The following is a 17725-nucleotide window of genomic DNA, read 5'->3' as shown; positions in this document are numbered from 1 at the left end:
ATGCTTGACCTGGATGGAAGACACTAGAAGCATACAAAAGACAATGAGCATATGCTCATCGAGTCTTGGTGTACCTGTGGCCCTAGATGGAAACCTGTTCTTGATTGCTTGACTTTGCCTGAAAAGTCCCTACAGAAATATCAAAGACAGTGAATGATTAATCAACAAGCCTTTATATGCCTGTAGGCCTGGATGGAGATCTTATTTTTTATCGTTGACCTTGTTTGTCAAAAGACTAGACAAATATAATCTTCACAATGTGTGTCTTTGATGAATATCATATACTCCTTGAAATATAGTAAGTCCTGTCAGTTTATCTCTTGTTTCTGAGCGTGGATAGGCTTTGGATAGATTGATGATCTAACCAGTGTTGGACCTCAGTATTTCATTTTTGCTGTGTACTGGTTTTGACATGTTGTCTTATACCTTGCTACTGACCGTTTTACATATGATAAAAGCCTGAGATTTGACTAGCAAAATGGATTTGTATTGGTCATGATTCGTCTTTAACGTCTATGTTGATTAAAGCAGTTTGTGCAAGAGCAGTAAAGAAGTGTATAAAGTATTAATGGTATGTGGAAGAGAGTTGTTTTGATGCGTTCTGTTTGGATAGATGTTTTTTTTTTATAAAACTCATGACGTCTCAATCATGAGTTGCTGTTCTTTTTTATTATTTTTATTGTGATAGTTTGATAATATATTATAAAATTCGGTTTTTTTCTTATTCCTTTTTCGGTTTTCTTTTATCTTTTAGCCTTGACAACATGTATATATTATTACTATTTTACTTCTTTATTTAATATCTATGCTTAAAATATGGGTTTTGGGTGTTAAAGAAGTATCACTTACATTCTGAAGGACGTGCTGTGCAGGCACTTGTTTTACTTTTTGTTTTTTTCTTTTGCCTCTTTTTTTGTTTTAGTTCTTTTTATGTCACATAAGGTCCGTGCTGTCCGTGCAGCATCACATGTGTCATGAGGCTTAGAGGAGCATAGTAGCAATAGTGGTCCAGACTTTACTTTAGCATGAAAACATTTAAATGATGTCTTCCAATTGGTGGACTATATGCATGTCAAATTATTCAGTTGCTATGGACCCCCATCCCCTTTTTTATTCTACTTTCTGTTGTGATTCTGTTAACAAGGCTTATGCTTTTGAACAGCCACTTGTCGAGACACTATATATGCCTCTGTGTTCATTTTAGCTGTACTACTGATATACAAAGTATTAATCGGCTAGACGTTTAACTACAATAAAGAAGTGTAAAGTTGTGTTGATTATAAAGCTTTAATTAAAGTCTTGTGTATATTTATTTGTTTGTTTTCTTGTTTGTTTGTTTCACATGCTGTGACTTTATTAGTTTAAGAAGCACCCTCGAAAAAAATTGCTGCTTATATCTTTTCTTTTCTTTCGTGTGAAAGACTTCCATTTTTCTTCTAGCTTTTTCACCAGTGTCTTGAGTTAATAAACACAAAGTGTAGGAATACTTTCTTGAAATAAAAGTACTTTCAGTGCTTCAGTATGAAGGGATTGACAGCCTGACTATTGAAAGTCGTTGGTACCTCAAGTTAAAGCATCGTTCTTAGAGTAAAATAAAAGTAAAAAGAAGAACAGGGTCTAGCCTAGTGTTTGTCAATCGACCTTGGTTTGTACTACTTTATAAACCAATCATAATCCAACCGAGAAATTAATACAGCATAACCCAACTGCCTGAAACACTTTACATTTACATGTGTTCAAATATACACCATTCTATCGATAATTATAATTATTTATATAAGTTATATTATACACCATGAAAAAGTAGTGGTGCTTGCAATTGTGCTAGCCTGGTCACAGATAGATCAAGCTAGTAAAATGGCTATTACATATATATAAATCACCTTTTAAAGGCTGTGCTTATTTACTATTTTTTTCTGTTATTGCTCAGACTGACTGACAGCACAATATGAAAGCAAAGAGACAATCTACTGCTACTGAATGTATAGGTTTTGTTTGGTTGGGAGCAAGACACTATCGATTACTAATTATCAATTTATAGAATCTAGTGCTTTTGATATTTTGCGCTTGTATACCGAACTCAACTGGATGCATGAATAACCTAGAAATAATACTCTGTTGGATTAAAGGCTTTGATTTATAACTTTTGTTTTGTAATACAATATAATGCGCTACAGTACTGTATAGTATGATTCCACTTATTACTTTGAAGCTCATAGTCTAGCTTTGGTTTGCTTGAGACTATTTTAGTTTGAAGCACGGAGCCTTTGTATAAATGAACCTTTTCTATGGTCGATTAAATATGAGTGTACTGGAAATGATATTTTTTAAGATTTCTACAAGCATATGCAAATGCACACCAATGGTAATCATAGCTTTTCAATTATAGAAAATTAAAAATCGAATCAAATAAGCAATGTTTTTTTTTGGCTTTAAGTAACCTGGTGAGACACATTGTGATCCACCTCTTCGAGGTTTATTATATTACAATTACTCAAATGTTAATCAAAATATCCGATTTTTTCACTCTCAAAAAGCATAGAACCCTGAAATTCGGGAAGCTTGCACCACTTCAATAAGCTCTTTAAATGCCCAATAGCAAAAATACGAGTTGTTTCTAAAAGTACAATTTTTTTTTAGTTGAATACATAAATCAGACACTCCAAAAGGCATCAATTTGGAGTGTTCAAAAGTTAGAAATATTTTTTTTAAAGAAAAGAGAATATTATTTAGCATAAGAGACATTATAGAATAGCTATATATCTATATATACTCTACATAACAGAATATCAGTTTGTATAAACGTTTATATGAAAAAAAGCCGTCCTATATTCTGACATTACAAGCATACACTGGAAGCAAAGAGTGGAGTACAAATAAAGCTACAATCTTTTTTCCAAAAAAAGGCAATGACTTTGGCAGACACTCTTGAAATGGACGGCTGTATAATATATGTCATGATATTTTATATTGCCCTTTAAGAGAAAAGAAAAATACATAGAATACTTTTTATGTATTCCATTAAATATCATACTTGAAGTCTTTGTTTTAGATTTATTAATTAAAATTATTATAGTAAATTGGTATAAGGAAGTAAAAAAGAAAAAAATAAGAAAAAATGTGAAAATTTAAATTAATAAGGGCATTTTTTTGGGGTTAAATACCTGTCTCCAAGGTGTATATGTGCAGTGTATACATCCCAGTCTTTCTTCACATATAGATGCACAAACCAGCTTGTCCACCAACATCTTGGCTGTATCATTATAAAATATAGAGTATAAGATGATTTGCTTTTTATGCCTTCTTGTAGACTGTGTAGAGACTCATTGATAAGTTAGAGCTTACGACCTCCTATAAAGAAAAGTCTTTTTGTACACAGATATGACTGATCAGTAGTACAAAAAGCTTTTGTGAAGCCTATAGAGAAGTGTGGTGATCCAGACACTCGGATGTTGGATTTATCACATATAAGAACATATTCATATTGGGATAGCGTAGTAGCTATCATCTTGTCAGTATAAAATATATATAAACGATTAAGTAATCAGCCCAATAATTATTACAGTTAGTACTGTAGATAATATCTTAAAGATTGTTAAGATAATTATATCATACTGCCGGGTAAACTGTGTCAGATCGATATGGAGCTAATTTAGTAGGAAGTCCTAAAGCTCTAGTATAAAAGAGAAAAGAATAGCTAAGAGCTAAAGAAGTACAATTTATGACTTGATGTCATAATTGTAACACCGACACTAGTTAAGCAGTAAATACACTCTAATAACCAAATATAGTAAAGGAAGAAAGCCTTAAGAAACTAAGACGTAATGACAAGAGCAGATTGTGTTTTCTTATAAAAAGGGACACTTTTTATTTATGAATAAAAAAAACTGATATACAGTCTCAAAGTATTTCTATACGTCTCTATTATCAAATATTTTATTTTTCTATTGTTTCGTACCTGAAATACCACAAGAAGTAACCAGAGCACGATCAATTGTCAGGGACACTATTATCTATATAAGGACGAAAAATAATTTAAGGTACTCTTCACAACGCCGACCCCTTTCCTTTTACGTCTACCAGACCCATTCCCAAAACATACATAAGGATTCTTGATATATATAGTAATTATGTAACATAAAATTTCCAAAATGATAAAAAATCTTGTACTTGCCAAAGGTGAAAATACATCTTCGACAGGAAGTAAAATGCAAAATAACATCCCATATACAGCATACTAAACAGTCATAGTTACACTGTTACTTTTCATGAGAATAATAGCTACGTTAATGTGCTATTTTATTTCTTTACTTCTTTTTCATTGCCTTTTAAATGAATCTGTTTGCTATTCTGAGTCATTTGTCAATTAGAAAAATCTAAGGGTAAGCATTATACAATGCTTATAAAATTTTTTTGGCTCCTCCTTCTCCAAAAACAAAGTCAATAAGGTAGTTGTAGTTCATTGTTGTTTTGTTTTAATAGAAATATTGCAAAATAAAGAACACAAGAAATAGTACAAAAAAAATGCACACATTATGATGGCATTTTAGAGATCAAGTACTCCAAAAATATCTTGAGTAACATATAGCTCCAAAATTGTTTTGGGAACGTTTTAGGAATAGGTCTGGTGGGACGTAAAAGGAAAGGGGTTGGGGTCATGAAGAGCACTGTTAGTATTTGGTGCTCACCACTACCCAAAATGTTTTCAATTTTGAAGATTTAAGCACTGTTTTTTGTTCCCAATCTATAAAACCCCTCAAAATAATCAGGATCCCAAAAGGGAACAAAATTTCAAAAAGGAAAGGGATATCAATGATTTTAAAGTTACAAAATATATATACTCAAAATAATCAGGGTCAAAAAAAGGAAATCTAAACTACCACCACTCTTTTTTTGGGTTTGATATTTTTAAAAAAAAGATTACTAGAAGAAAAATTAGTTATTTTAGTATTTATATTTACTTTTCCAAAACGAGACAAGAATAAAAAGCAGGTTATAATCCTTTTGAGATATTTGAGATGACATTCAATTTTCGATATCGATATATTTACAGGTGCTGGTGAGCACCTATTTACTCAAAACTATTTAGAAAGAAGTGTGTATTAAAACAAACTTTATTGTGCCATAATCATTACAAATTTTTTTCTGTCAGTGGCTTGCATTCTCTTTCTACATTCCCCCATCCATCCCATCATCCTTTTCAAGAATATTCATTCCTTTTAGGGATCCTCATTCATATCACCACCACTGAGACTCTAAACCAAATATGGTAGTAAGTTTCACCCAAGCAATATTATTGGCTTAGAGAATTTTTCTTTGTGTATTTTTGTGAATTGAATCTTTTCTTTTCCAAATAAAGGAGGAAAGAAGGTTTGGTCCTACTTCAAACCTTTCTGATCACAACAAAAAGCTGTTCAGGTAAGGCATAGCGTTGAATAAGAAAATTCGGCGATTGTATTGAGCAATGAAAAATCAATTCTGTTAAAATTCGGCAAAGGCAACGAATTTCAGCATATAAAACAACTTTATCGAAATTTCAAACAAAAAATATACGATTTTTTTTGTTTCTTATAATATTCGTAAAAAATGTTTAACGTAAGCAATCTTCTAAGACAAAACTCAACCCAGTGAAAATATAAATACGTATACATAATTTTTATCAATACTTTATGGCTGTATCTTTAATTATTTACTATTAAACATATCTCTTTAACTTATAAAAATAAGACAAGCAGAGAGAGAATGACTTCGCGTTTTTTTTAACAACATTTCTGCCAGTTTCAACATTGGTATTAGACGCCAGTAGATCAATGAAAATTTTTTAAATCAATTTTGAATAAGTGTGAGATTACGAACATGGCTCTTTCCACTACCACTCTGGAACCACCTGGGACCAAAAACCCCTCCAACACTGGCTCATCTACACCATTGCAACCCTCATTCACACCAATGTCACCCTTTTCAACACCTCTTTACTCACAAGTAGCTACTCAGAACGCACTTCCACTTCTTGAAAAGCAACCTCATGTTATCTTCAGCTCTACAAATAACACGACCCCACGTACCTGGCGTGTAGGGTCCTCTAAGTTTTCAGTTTTTTTTAGCATCCCACCCAAATCCTCACCCAAGTTTGACCCTTTTTGAAGAGCTCTTCTCTCAGCTTACCCTCGCGAGGTTAACATGGGCATCACTCTTGGCTCACGCTCTTCCCCTGATACATGTGAACTTTATCTACCTACCAGCGCTGACTGCGAGCAAGTGTGCTCTCAACCTTTGGTAGTCAGCAATTCGTCTTTCCCTGCTCAACCTGCTGTTCCAATTGGCACAATTGTTTGCCGTGTTTTTCTAACCAAGCTTCCTTGTGTTCCTTATCATGAACTGGCTACACAACTCGCCAAATGTATGTCTCTTTTGACAAAGTGTGGGAGATCGCCATTCATGAATCATATGGGTTTTTTGACGGTTCTGGCTATGTTGTCCTCGCCAATACACCTACCAACAATGCGCCATCAGATTCTCTGACATACCAAATTGCATACGATGGTACGCAAAAGATTCTTCGTAAGTGGCCTTCTGTTGTATCCAATGTAATCGTAGATTTAAATTAAAAGTACAGACACTCAATAAATATGTACATTGAGTTACCGACAACTAGTAACAATACTAAAAGATATACCTTCCCTTATACAAGGAAATTACGTAAAGAACATACTAAAACAAATACTAAGACTCTAGTTAATAACACTAAAAACATAAGAACTAAATCATAGAAGATAATGGTAGAGAAACAGACATTACATGATATCATCATATCATCACCAAGCTAAATACAATGTCTATATAAACGCACAATACTAATAGCAATAGAACAGCATCTCTTTTCTGATTCTTTCACTTCTTCTAATAAAACAAAGTCTCACCGTACTCTCGTCTGCGCTTGCTTTATTTTATATCTTATTTTTACCTCATACATAACACCTTCCATGGGCTCCCACTGCACCTACTGTAACGAAATGGCGCATGGCATCACAAAATGCACCAAACGCCCAGCCAAAACCCGAACGTGTTTTGGATGCAACAAGACTGGTCATTTACAAGCCAATTGTCCATACATTACCGATCCTTCCAAGACATCCAAGACATCCAAGACATCAAAGACATCCAACAAGCACTCCCACCACCCCAGCCACAATTCGAACCTCAATCGCCCCATCATTGCACCCAAGCCTTTGATTCCCACTGAGCTCACACTCATTTATGGAGGATCAGAGGCTTCCAAGCACAACCCTTGTCAACCTGCTTTGCGTGAGTTGTCTAAGCTTTCTCTCACAACGACCTCCTTTACTCTACCAACACCAACCAAGATGCCCACGTCCTCCGGCCCTTGTCCTCGAAGCCGTTCTGTTAACACTCCCACACGTAGCTGGGACAAAGAGATAGACAACAGAATAATAACTAATCTCATGGATAGAGATGAGGCTCAGGCTCTTCGACTCCAGTCTGCCTCTCGTCACACTCATCTCCGTTTTTCCCAGCTGGCACGTCCAACAGGCCACAATACATCTCTCTCTCCTCCTCGCTTTACTCATGCACAAGCCACAAAAGCCCTCGGCGCAGAGGCCAACATTAACCAATGATTAAAATAGGCACTATGAACTGTAGAGGTCTACCCAAAGTCGAGCACCCTGAATCATGCTCCTTTTTCATATGTCATTTACGCTTGCAGGGAATCGATATTTTAGCCCTGCAACAAACCCATGCCTCATCATCTATGCTTCAATCTACCTTTGATCAACAATTTCGGTCCTCTTCATTTTTATGGTCTCCACACTGCGGTATTGTATGCTTTTCCCCTCACATTATCTTCACTGACCCTCTATTTAGCCCATGTGGCAGGTATATCACGACAACTATCATGCATGTGGATAATATTTTTTCGCCCTTCAGGATAGGCGTCATTTATGCGCCAGCTTCCCAAACCTACATTATTGTTTTCTTACCTCTTTACTGTTCACTCCTGACCTCATCCCTCCCAATCCTTCAAACGTGATTCGATTGAGCGATTTTAACTATGCAATTTACTCACTCTATGATCTTGGACGTTGTGTTCCCACTGACTGACTACAGTTTATAGATACCCATATGACTGACTGTATCACCCCTCGTGGCCAGCACCCGCAGTCTACGTTCCAACATGCCTTGTCTTCCACTGCCATTGACTACATCCTTGCGTCCTCCGACCTTCACCCTTGAACTACAGATCCACAAGTGAGCTATATTCACTAGAAATAGTCTGATCATTTTTTGGTTGACATCAGTCTGTCCCTCCCTTCAACCAAGTCTTCTGGTAAGGGACTTTGACGTGCTAACCCTCGCCTAGAACAATCACTTTCGTTCCATACCAATCTCAACACTCTTCTCTCCACCCTCGTTCCTGCCCTTCGCACTGATCTTTCTCCTCAAGCCCAATGGGATGCGATTAAGCTCAAAGTGATTCATTTTGTTAAATGTTTCTCTCACCACCTTCCCCCTCTCTGAACGACCTGGAAACACACCTACAAAAACGATGAGACCGACTCATTCACTGTTTTGGCCACCAACCCGCCCAGAACTTACAACTCCCAATTGTGAAACGATTGTTGCAGCAAGTCCAACTTGAACGCATCGAGATTATGGCTCTCAGGGCCGGGAAACACTGGTGGGAAAAGGGTAAGACTTCTGCAGAATACCTCAAACGCACTATCGCCATTCACCAATCCCGCAAAGCTATTGCTAGCCTCTGTCACCCTGTTACAAACAACATTTGCATCACACTCAATGACATGACTGAGGCCGCAGCAGTCTTCTATGAAGGCTTGTACACCCCTGATACTATAGACCACTCTGCTGTAGATGAGCTGCTCTCTCATTTGCTTTCAGATGTCCATTTGTCTGAACTTGCACAGGACTATATGACTCGGCCATTTGCTCTCAACACAATTTGGTCAGACACTGTCTGCTCTCCCAGCTCTAGTAGCCTGGGCCCAGATAGTTTGCTATATGAGATTCTCTGCCTCATTCTCGCCCATCCCATGTGTGGCAACCTCGTTTCCCAGATATATAACGATGCCTTGTTGAAGGGAATCTTTTCTCCTTCTTAACTGTTCACTTGTGTCTGCTTGTTGCCAAAAAAAGGCGATCTCAGTTCTCTGATGAACTTGTGTCCCATCGCCTTGATTAATAGTGATGCAAAAGTGTTTACCCATCTCATGAATGCTCATATGATTTCTGCTGTTACCACACTTATCACCCCGTATCAAACTGGTTTTGTTCAAGGTAGATTTATAGCTGATAATGGGATGCTGACTCGCTTGGTCATGGCACAAGCCGCGAAGGTTGGATCCTCAGGGATTGTATTGCTCTTGGACCAGGAAAAGGCTTATGATTGAGTACACCCAGAGTATTTTCATCAAGTGCTTGCTTATTTCCGCTTCCCTCCTTCCATCGTTAATTCTGTCTCTTCTCTATTTTTCTCTACGCAGCTACAGATTAATGTCAATGGCTTTCTCTTCCGCTCTCTTACACAAGCCCGTGGCCTTTGACAAGGGGATCCTTTCTCACCAATTCTCTTCAACCTAGCTTTTGAGTCTTTGCTTTGCTGCGTGATACACGATCCTCTATTTCTCGATGTCCTCCCTTCTGTCCCTCCCACTCTTCCCCCTTTATCCCCTGGCAAACTGCTGGCTTATGCCAATGACCTGCTGGTGTTTCTTCTAGACATGGATCAGATGTCTCGACTTCACCACCATCTCAACACATATGCTGCCGCATCTAACGCTTGCATAAATATGCACAAGACTCAAGCCTTCTCCCTTTCAGGATCGCCACTCCCCGACTGGAATACTTTCCTTTGTGCATATGATGTTACTGATTGGCATGATCGTACGTCACCTACCTCTCTCCGATATCTTGGTTTTCCATTATTTTCCTCTATCACTCAACGAGACTCCTACGGGACCACCCTCCTGTCAAAAATTGAGACCTTTTGCAGTATTCACGGATCACGATATCTTTCCTTTCATGGGTGGGCAACCATCATGAACTCTCTTGTACTTTCTCAACTATGGCACGTTCTTCGTGTGGTTTCGTTCCCTTCTGCCTTCCTTGACTGAGTTCGCTCTATCGTGCATGGGTTCTTTGGTGTCAAATCTTTTCCTCCCATTGCTTTTGACACTCTCTGCTTGCCCCGACTACAGGGTGGCCTTGGTATCTTGGATCCTGGTATACAACAATGTGCTCTCCAACTTTGCTGGCTGAAGCCCCTTATCCGTAATCCTCTACTGCCTCACGATCTTGTTCCCCAATGGTTCTCCACTCTTCTTTGCTCTGACGTCCCTGCCATTGATCCTCTTCTTCCCTTACTCTTTCTGGAATGTCATCCTCGCAACTATTGAACCCTTGATTCCCTGCTGCATCTGGTTCTGAAGGCTATGAATACTCTTCCTCAAAACTTTGACAGAGTTGTACTCAACCTTTCCAGTTGTCTCATCCTGCCGTTGTCTTCCATGATATCCAGTATGCCATCTCACCCTCCATATCGATCTGCTTGGCGTGATTTGCGAGTCCAATTTGTATATACTCATACCAATCACTCCCTCTCGTCTTCTACCCTGTTCTGTCACACTTAATCTTATCCTCAACAGAATTTGCGATCATACAATGATCTTGCATCCCATTCTCTTTTGAGCATGCATTCTTTCTTTTGTACTGGCATTCCAATAGTCAGATCTTCCTATTCGCGACGGGTTGTCCATTGACCTTCAGCCACTTCTGTCAGCCAAACTTCCCGGTCAGACCTGATCCTGGCTCTCCACGTGCTCCTACCGTTCTGCCTGCTCCCATCAACTGTCTGATGCTCGTCCCATCCACCCTCCTCTCATCTTACAACAACTTTGCTCCTTCTGGTCTTTTGCCCTCCCTCACTGGGCTCAGAATGTCTGGTTTCACAGGTTGCACAATAAGCTTTCGTGCTGAGCACTTCTGTACCGCATCATGTCATCCACCGTCTCTTCTCCTCTCTGCACTATTTGCCAGGTGTCTATCGAGACGCAAGAACATTTTCTTCTTGCTTGCACTGGAAAAAAGTAGAAAAATACTGACGTGTATATATGGGCAAACGGTACTGGAATAACGTGATATATCATAGTTGATATTTTTTTCCACTAGGTTTTAAGGTCATCTAGCACTGTATGTGCGAGACTTACAAACACTACAGTATATGTAGATGGGGGGTTCCGCAAGTAAGGTTTGGTAGCACTTTTGATATACTCGTTATGCTTAATAAATAAATAAAAATATTTAAAACTACGGATTTATCTCGGTATTCTTGACACAGAACAGGAAAGGTCAAAGATGGGTTACATCATGTATATTGCTCCAATGGTTTATCTGTACTACACCTCACCTTTACTGACCACCTTTACTGACCACCTATACTGACAGTTCTTTAAAACCTTCAATCATCAACAGCATAAAAACACGTCTTTAAAATTATGGACCAGTAATATGTTCTTTATTTATTTGGTTTCCCATTCTTGTTAGGTTGGTAATGGTTTACGCTTTTATTTTTATTGGAAAGAATAGAATGTTTCTAGGTTTCAAATCTAATAAAGCTATTCTATATCCTCAGCTACTTCTTGCTCGGCAAGCTTGTTATATTTGGGATGAAAAATTTTCTACAAAAAACAAATACCTAAAGAAAATGAGGTGCTCGTTACCTTTTTTTAGGGGTAAGAGCAGTACTCTTTGAGAATAGATAAAACATTAGTGATGGGAGTGCGTGCGTGTTTTATACTGCAAATTTTATGGACTAATTAATACTTACATTGGAAGTACCCAGTACAAATGGACAAAGAAATAAAACATTTACAGTAAAGCACGGGATTATGATTTCTTTGACTATAAAACGATAGGAAAGAATTAATTTTTGTGAATTGCATGATAGAATAATTGATTTACATACCAAAGGCAAAGGATTTCTTTGCAGACCAAGATATTATCTGTAAAGTGGTAATATCGTCTCTAGTAGAGAATATACATTAATATATAGTATAAATAATATTATTGTATTTATAGAAGTAAATAAAAGGCTTACCATGGCAATGACGGTAGCATGGGATGGAAGTTCTTGAGGAATGGCACGTTCGTAAGAGGGATGTTCATCTATAATAGAAATTATATTCAGTTAGATAAATATTAAAAAGAAATAGATTAAAATAAAATAGAATATTACCGTGTCAATATCCGTGTTTGATTGTAGAGAGTATTTTTGGCGATGTGGCCTATATTAAAGAAAGAAAAAAGTCAGAATGATTGTATGGAATGATGGCATAAAGTATATTTACTAACCCTGGCTAATCCGGATGACTGTTGTGAAGATGGCACATCAGAATGAGACAAAGAGTGAGTTTCTATGACATTAAAATATATTGTTATTTTTTAGTTATACATAAAGAAGTATATATTTCTTTTAAAACAAAGAAAGTGCCTTACCATAAAACCTTGCGAGTGTAAAGAGTGAAGAGAGAGAAACAGATAGAATACCTATGACAGACAAAAAAATTAATTCTTTTGTTCTTTGTAAAGAAGTATTTTGAACCAAAAACAATCTTACCAGAAAAATTTGCAAATATAACAAGAATTGAAAAGAGAGAGAAAAGAGGGAAATAACAAAAAACGAATAAAAAAGTAAAAAAAAAAATCTTAAAAAAAAAGAAAAAAGTGTGTTTAAAACAAAAGACTAAAATGATTTCATCAAGTCCCAAAACAATATGAAAACCGATTTACATCCCAGTCATTACAAGAAGTATTAATAGAGATTTGTATATCAAATATATTTTGAATATATATAATAATCATACCTTTCATATAATACACTTTCCCTTGCTCTTACTCTCTTGCTACTTACTACACTTATACTCCCAAATCAATACACTTGTTCTAACAATTCAAGTATGTAAACTTGATACGATTTATTTTTAATTAAATTTACATAAATTTAATTGTAGAATGACAGCAATAATAATAATATAATCTGAAACTAATCATTATAACCTTTCATTTTATTATATTCTGTAGACAATGACTAACACAAGACGTGAACGCGCAATTGCCCTTCGTCCTGTTGAGATTACCAATCAGCAGCTTATGGAAATACTTTCTACTGTGAGAGCTGATATGTCTACCGTAAAAGGACAGATCGGCAATGTTGAGCAAACTCTGACCAACATGAATGGCAGAATTGGCGTTCTTGCCACCACCAGCACCAACACCATCAGTGCCATAGATAGTTTGGCCAGAACTCCCCTTGCTGCTCCTGTGAGAGCCGAACTCACTGTTGCTGCACCTGTTGTCATCTCCAACCATGAGCCTACCCATGAAGAATCTAATGCAGTTTATGTGAGTAACATATTATAAAATATTTTATCAATTCATTTTCTCATGATTTATTTATCAGGCTCATATTCACAACCTTATGTGGAAACCCAAGCTTAGCTTGAGAACGCCAGAAAATATCCTGGCCAACAACCTCAAGCCCAGATGGGATACAAATGTTGCTTTCAACAAATCTCCCAACAGGGAGATAGCCGAGAGACTTCTTTCTAACCTTGAGCACAGGTTTGGTTCCTCTAGTATGAGACGGAGTGACCTCCGAAAGAGGTTGCACACCAACTTCACTAGTAGAACCCATCGTGAGAGAATGTCTGATGATGAGATAGCGGAAACAAACGCTCTTACACGAAGAGCAGCCCGTGCAGATGATGTGAGTATTATGCTAATATATATAGTTTATAGTTGAAAATTAAAAATAAAAATAACAAATTAACAAAACTTATTACTAGAATGAGTGTCGCCGTGTACTGGCCTACAAAGACAATAAGGAGGCAATTGATCTTGTAATGCTCAGAGACTGTGCCAACACTCTCCAAAAAGCAGTAATGTCAGATGGAGAGTCTGCCGATGAAATGGACGAGGATGGCATAAAACATGTCATTCATATTGTACAACCAGGCTGGAGAAGCGATGAGGTAGATTAATTTGGAGTAATACGTTTGTATTGGTGTATTATTATATTGAGTGAATTATTAACGAATGTATTTCAGTGCAACCGTTTCATTGCACTTGTTGACACTTATGCTGTCCAGGCCATGGGGTCAAGTGCTAATCAAAGGATCCGTAGGATCACTACTAGTGTGTCCAACTCAGCAGTCCCGGATAACATTAGCCCCAATTTTCCTCGGTGGGCTCTTAGAGACGGGCTCTAAATAAAAAAAAATGTTTCTCTCTTTTTATCTACGTATTACTTTTTACATACACAATACTATCAATATATATAGGGAATTTGTTCTGTTTTTTTTTGTATAAGAAAAGGAAATTCAAGTGGGGGTTTTTTTTTATTTTAAGCATAAAGCTTTTTTGGCAAAGCAATTACTAACATCTTACTAACATTTCTACTTGTAGTAATCCTGGCTGTAGCAATCTCTAAAAAGATGCGGTGCACAGGTACAATGCAATGGCGACTATCGGGGGAGAAGGTGGGGAGACAAAACTCAAGACTGTCATCCTCACGCGATCTATCAGAGGAAGTATTAAACCACTTGATATATGCGAATACATGTCAATGATCATGAACCATGCGAGTCAGGTGGAGATTGCTGTTAGAAGGGTGTGTAAAGGAGTGTGTGAAGAGATACTGTATTTGTCCAGCATAGGCTAGGGTATTTCTACCATCACTACCAACAAACATTACGTGGACAAGAGAACCACAACTAGCTGAACCGTTTTTACCACGGTACTGTTGACCAAGTAAGTCAATGAACTTCAATTTTGTGATTTCATTGTCAACAAAGGAGTTTGTGAGCGTGGCATATTGGTAACTGACAAGGTCGGGAAGATCATAGGATGTTTTGTAGTGCTGAAGCAGATGGGCATAGTCGGTTTCATCCATCAGTGATGATTTTTTTAGCTGAAGAGGAAAAGTCGAAGGAGGGAGAGGTTCGTTACCCTTTGGAGGAAGATGTGGGTTGGACAATGCTAGTAAGAATGATTGCAATCGGAATGGACGGGAGGAGAGAGTAATGACTGTGGTGGTAGGTGTGAATTTCAGAGAAAGCTTTGAGAGAATGTTGAAAAAGGGGACGTGGCTAGAACTTTTCAGAACAGCATTGGCATAGTCACCCTTGAATGCGTTTTGAACAAAACTTCTCATATATGTTGCCTCAAAACTATCTTTTCCGTTTGTCTTTATATGCTTCAACAGGCCATTGTATCTCTCAAACCCAAAGAGCCAGTAACCGTACATGGGTCCAAAATCACGAATGGTCTCGCGAAGGTGGAGGTGCAGGTGCATGTTGCAGGTGAGGATGGTGGGAGTGTAGAGTTCGGTAGCCTTTTTGCAAAACATTTCCAGATAGTCGTGGGCGCTGTTCACTTCATCAAATGTGATGCTTGGCTTGATAAGATAGCGGCATGCACGGACGAAATTCATCCAGTTGTTGTACATTTCAAATGGTAGAACACCATGCAGAAGAACAGGAGAATACACCAGTACCCAGGATTTCCAGTCGTCGGCTTTCATGTAAGGAAAGCCTTTTCCAATCTTCGATGTCAGCTTTGTATAATCCCTCGGAAGAACCATTGTCCCTGCGATTTTTTCCATGGCAGCAAACTCTTCGGCTCCAATCGTTTTCTTATCGACCCACCGGTCCATCATTCTCTTGGGCGTCCCCAGGAATAAATTATGCATGGGATCAATGATCGTTCCACGTACTAGATCAAAGTATCCAAGGCGTTGCAACTGCGACCATCGAACACCATATTCGACCTCCAGCTGGTGCCTTTCTGAGGGTGTACTCGCACTCTTCCACTCCTCAGCATGCAACCTGTTCTCTACACCACTACGAATATTCCAAAGCGAATAATCGAATCCACTGAAGTCCACCTGATTTGTGTTGGGCAATCTGGGGAACTGGGTTGTACACTTGTAGCACGCACATGTACTATTGTGGGCTGTAAATCCACTTGTTTTCCTGGCAGCAGGGATGTCACACGCAACCATCAGCAAGGCAGCACGGACATTAGCACCAGAAGGGCACTCGTAGGTCAGGACTCGCATTCCAACATACAACTGCTTCATCTCGTCTACCATGGGCTTGAGATAGTTATTTATCTCCTCGCATCTTGGCTCCTTGGGACCAGGCATCAAACCAACCAGAATTGTGTTCTCAGGCTTGAACCATACCTCTCGAGGCAGATTATTTACAACCAAGTAAATTGCACCAGAAGAGTAACTAACTCCATCGAACGGCTGGAACCAGTCTATGTTGAGTGTCAACATCAATGAGCGAGAACAAGCAACAAACGAGACACCACTTGCATCCTTCAGCTCTTTCCACATTGCTCCATCGTATACGTCGCACATAGTATCGACAATCTTAAGCTCCGTGTTCCAGTGACGGATTTGCTCTTCAAAACCAGGACGAAGGAAAAGAACAGACAAAGCTTGCTTGAGGGACTGGTACAAGTATGCTCGCTTTGATACCAGTGCACCTGAAGTTGACTCTTTCATCAACTTACAACCACAAGGAGAGCGTGCACCAACATTTGTGAAAACACAATGGGGAGGTACGGACATGTTTTCTTCATAGATGCAATGGCAGTTTGGACATGACACAAATCGCTTGATGCCTTTGGTGATAGACGAAAAGCCAGTCATTTTATGTAGCCCAGCCAGACTTTCGGGAAGTTGGAAATCTTGTCCATAAATCTTCAAGAGCTCATTGATGAACTCAATCAAGACAACAGAACCCTTATTGACCACGTAACGAGATGCAAACAGTACTGTAAAAGTAGCAATAAATCTGTGCACTGGATTCTCGGGCATACCAGAAGCAGCAAAAGGGTCTTTTTTTTAAAAAAAAAAAATTAACACACATTTTTTTTTAGTTTTTTTTTATGTATTTAAAACTGACCCTCATTGTTAAACTTTTCAACATAAATCTCGGCAGTGTCTTCTTCGCCATTGTCATCACTGTCATTGTCATCGGTCGTGTCAGACTCATCACCATTGTAGTCATTACCAACAAAGACGTCATTGTCAAACGTTGAGACGGCATCCGAAATAGGTGAGTTGGCCTGACCGTCCATTGCTTCCACAGAATCGGATTGATACGTCAGGATTACTACAAATATGGAATATAATAGTTTATTATTAGTTTTTCTTCTGCGTTTCATATAAAAAATGTCTTACTTTCAGTATCTACTTCCATGCTTCTCTTTTCAGCTATGTTTTTTAAAATAATAAAAAATAAAAATAAAAGCGATTATTACTCGGTAGACAGATAACAGCACTGAATAAATTATACAACTCTTGAATATCTCAGTACCTTCAAATCTAGCTCTTTTATTATGACACTGAGCAGTACGTCTCGATACTCGGGAAACTCCTTGATCATTATTATTGCATCTGGTGCAGTGGCAATCAGTGTTGTGCATTTGAATAGAAGGAAACATAGTGTATGTATTTTGAATTATAAAATAAAAAAGGAAACAAGAGTGCTACAAATATTTCATTTGATACGGTTTTATAGTAAACCAAAACGTATTTTTTATTTTATTTTTATTTTATTTTTATTTAAGCCAATAGAATACATCAAAACTACACCCCCAACTTGATGAAAAAAAACTG

General features: G+C 37.9%; 8 protein-coding genes across 8 annotated transcripts; 5 read left to right on the top strand and 3 right to left on the bottom strand.

The window, feature by feature from the left end:
- Window positions 1-2501: 2501 nt before the first annotated feature.
- On the bottom strand, window positions 2502-4104 carry PHYBLDRAFT_71280 (hypothetical protein; the record flags this gene model as incomplete). The annotated part of the gene is made up of 8 exons (XM_018442438.1): window positions 2502-2617; window positions 3035-3041; window positions 3165-3253; window positions 3346-3508; window positions 3616-3673; window positions 3717-3774; window positions 3959-4013; window positions 4075-4104. 8 exons carry the CDS (start codon window positions 4102-4104, stop codon window positions 2502-2504), a joined length of 576 nt encoding a protein of 191 aa, XP_018290172.1.
- Window positions 4105-5856: 1752 nt separating this feature from the next.
- Window positions 5857-6608, top strand: PHYBLDRAFT_71281 (hypothetical protein; the record flags this gene model as incomplete). The annotated part of the gene is made up of 3 exons (XM_018442439.1): window positions 5857-6077; window positions 6147-6400; window positions 6421-6608. The coding sequence occupies 3 exons, from the start codon at window positions 5857-5859 to the stop codon at window positions 6606-6608; spliced, it is 663 nt and encodes a 220-aa protein (XP_018290171.1).
- A 375-nt stretch (window positions 6609-6983) lies between these two features.
- Window positions 6984-7637, top strand: PHYBLDRAFT_170023 (CCHC-type zinc finger transcription factor; the record flags this gene model as incomplete). Its single annotated transcript, XM_018436236.1, has 1 exon — window positions 6984-7637. The coding sequence occupies one exon, from the start codon at window positions 6984-6986 to the stop codon at window positions 7635-7637; it is 654 nt and encodes a 217-aa protein (XP_018290170.1).
- Window positions 7638-9188: 1551 nt separating this feature from the next.
- PHYBLDRAFT_7220 (hypothetical protein) lies at window positions 9189-9344 on the top strand (the record flags this gene model as incomplete). Its single annotated transcript, XM_018442615.1, has 1 exon — window positions 9189-9344. A coding segment is annotated over one exon (156 nt), but the record flags the coding sequence as incomplete, so codon positions are not given.
- Window positions 9345-10167: 823 nt separating this feature from the next.
- Window positions 10168-11222, top strand: PHYBLDRAFT_71284 (hypothetical protein; the record flags this gene model as incomplete). Its single annotated transcript, XM_018442440.1, has 4 exons — window positions 10168-10260; window positions 10467-10610; window positions 10766-11123; window positions 11206-11222. 4 exons carry the CDS (start codon window positions 10168-10170, stop codon window positions 11220-11222), a joined length of 612 nt encoding a protein of 203 aa, XP_018290168.1.
- Window positions 11223-11651: 429 nt separating this feature from the next.
- Window positions 11652-12906, bottom strand: PHYBLDRAFT_170021 (hypothetical protein; the record flags this gene model as incomplete). Its single annotated transcript, XM_018436235.1, has 6 exons — window positions 11652-11714; window positions 11864-11937; window positions 12002-12038; window positions 12134-12201; window positions 12384-12449; window positions 12900-12906. 6 exons carry the CDS (start codon window positions 12904-12906, stop codon window positions 11652-11654), a joined length of 315 nt encoding a protein of 104 aa, XP_018290167.1.
- A 213-nt stretch (window positions 12907-13119) lies between these two features.
- PHYBLDRAFT_170020 (hypothetical protein) lies at window positions 13120-14303 on the top strand (the record flags this gene model as incomplete). The annotated part of the gene is made up of 4 exons (XM_018436234.1): window positions 13120-13437; window positions 13496-13801; window positions 13881-14066; window positions 14142-14303. 4 exons carry the CDS (start codon window positions 13120-13122, stop codon window positions 14301-14303), a joined length of 972 nt encoding a protein of 323 aa, XP_018290166.1.
- A 353-nt stretch (window positions 14304-14656) lies between these two features.
- Window positions 14657-17550, bottom strand: PHYBLDRAFT_170019 (hypothetical protein; the record flags this gene model as incomplete). Its single annotated transcript, XM_018436233.1, has 5 exons — window positions 14657-15807; window positions 16615-16941; window positions 17010-17219; window positions 17288-17320; window positions 17424-17550. The coding sequence occupies 5 exons, from the start codon at window positions 17548-17550 to the stop codon at window positions 14657-14659; spliced, it is 1848 nt and encodes a 615-aa protein (XP_018290165.1).
- Window positions 17551-17725: the final 175 nt, after the last annotated feature.

This window comes from Phycomyces blakesleeanus (genome assembly GCF_001638985.1).
Source record: "Phycomyces blakesleeanus NRRL 1555(-) unplaced genomic scaffold PHYBLscaffold_14, whole genome shotgun sequence".
NCBI classification, from domain to species: Eukaryota; Fungi; Mucoromycota; class Mucoromycetes; order Mucorales; family Phycomycetaceae; genus Phycomyces; species Phycomyces blakesleeanus.
This window is presented reverse-complemented; position numbering and strand designations above follow the sequence as displayed.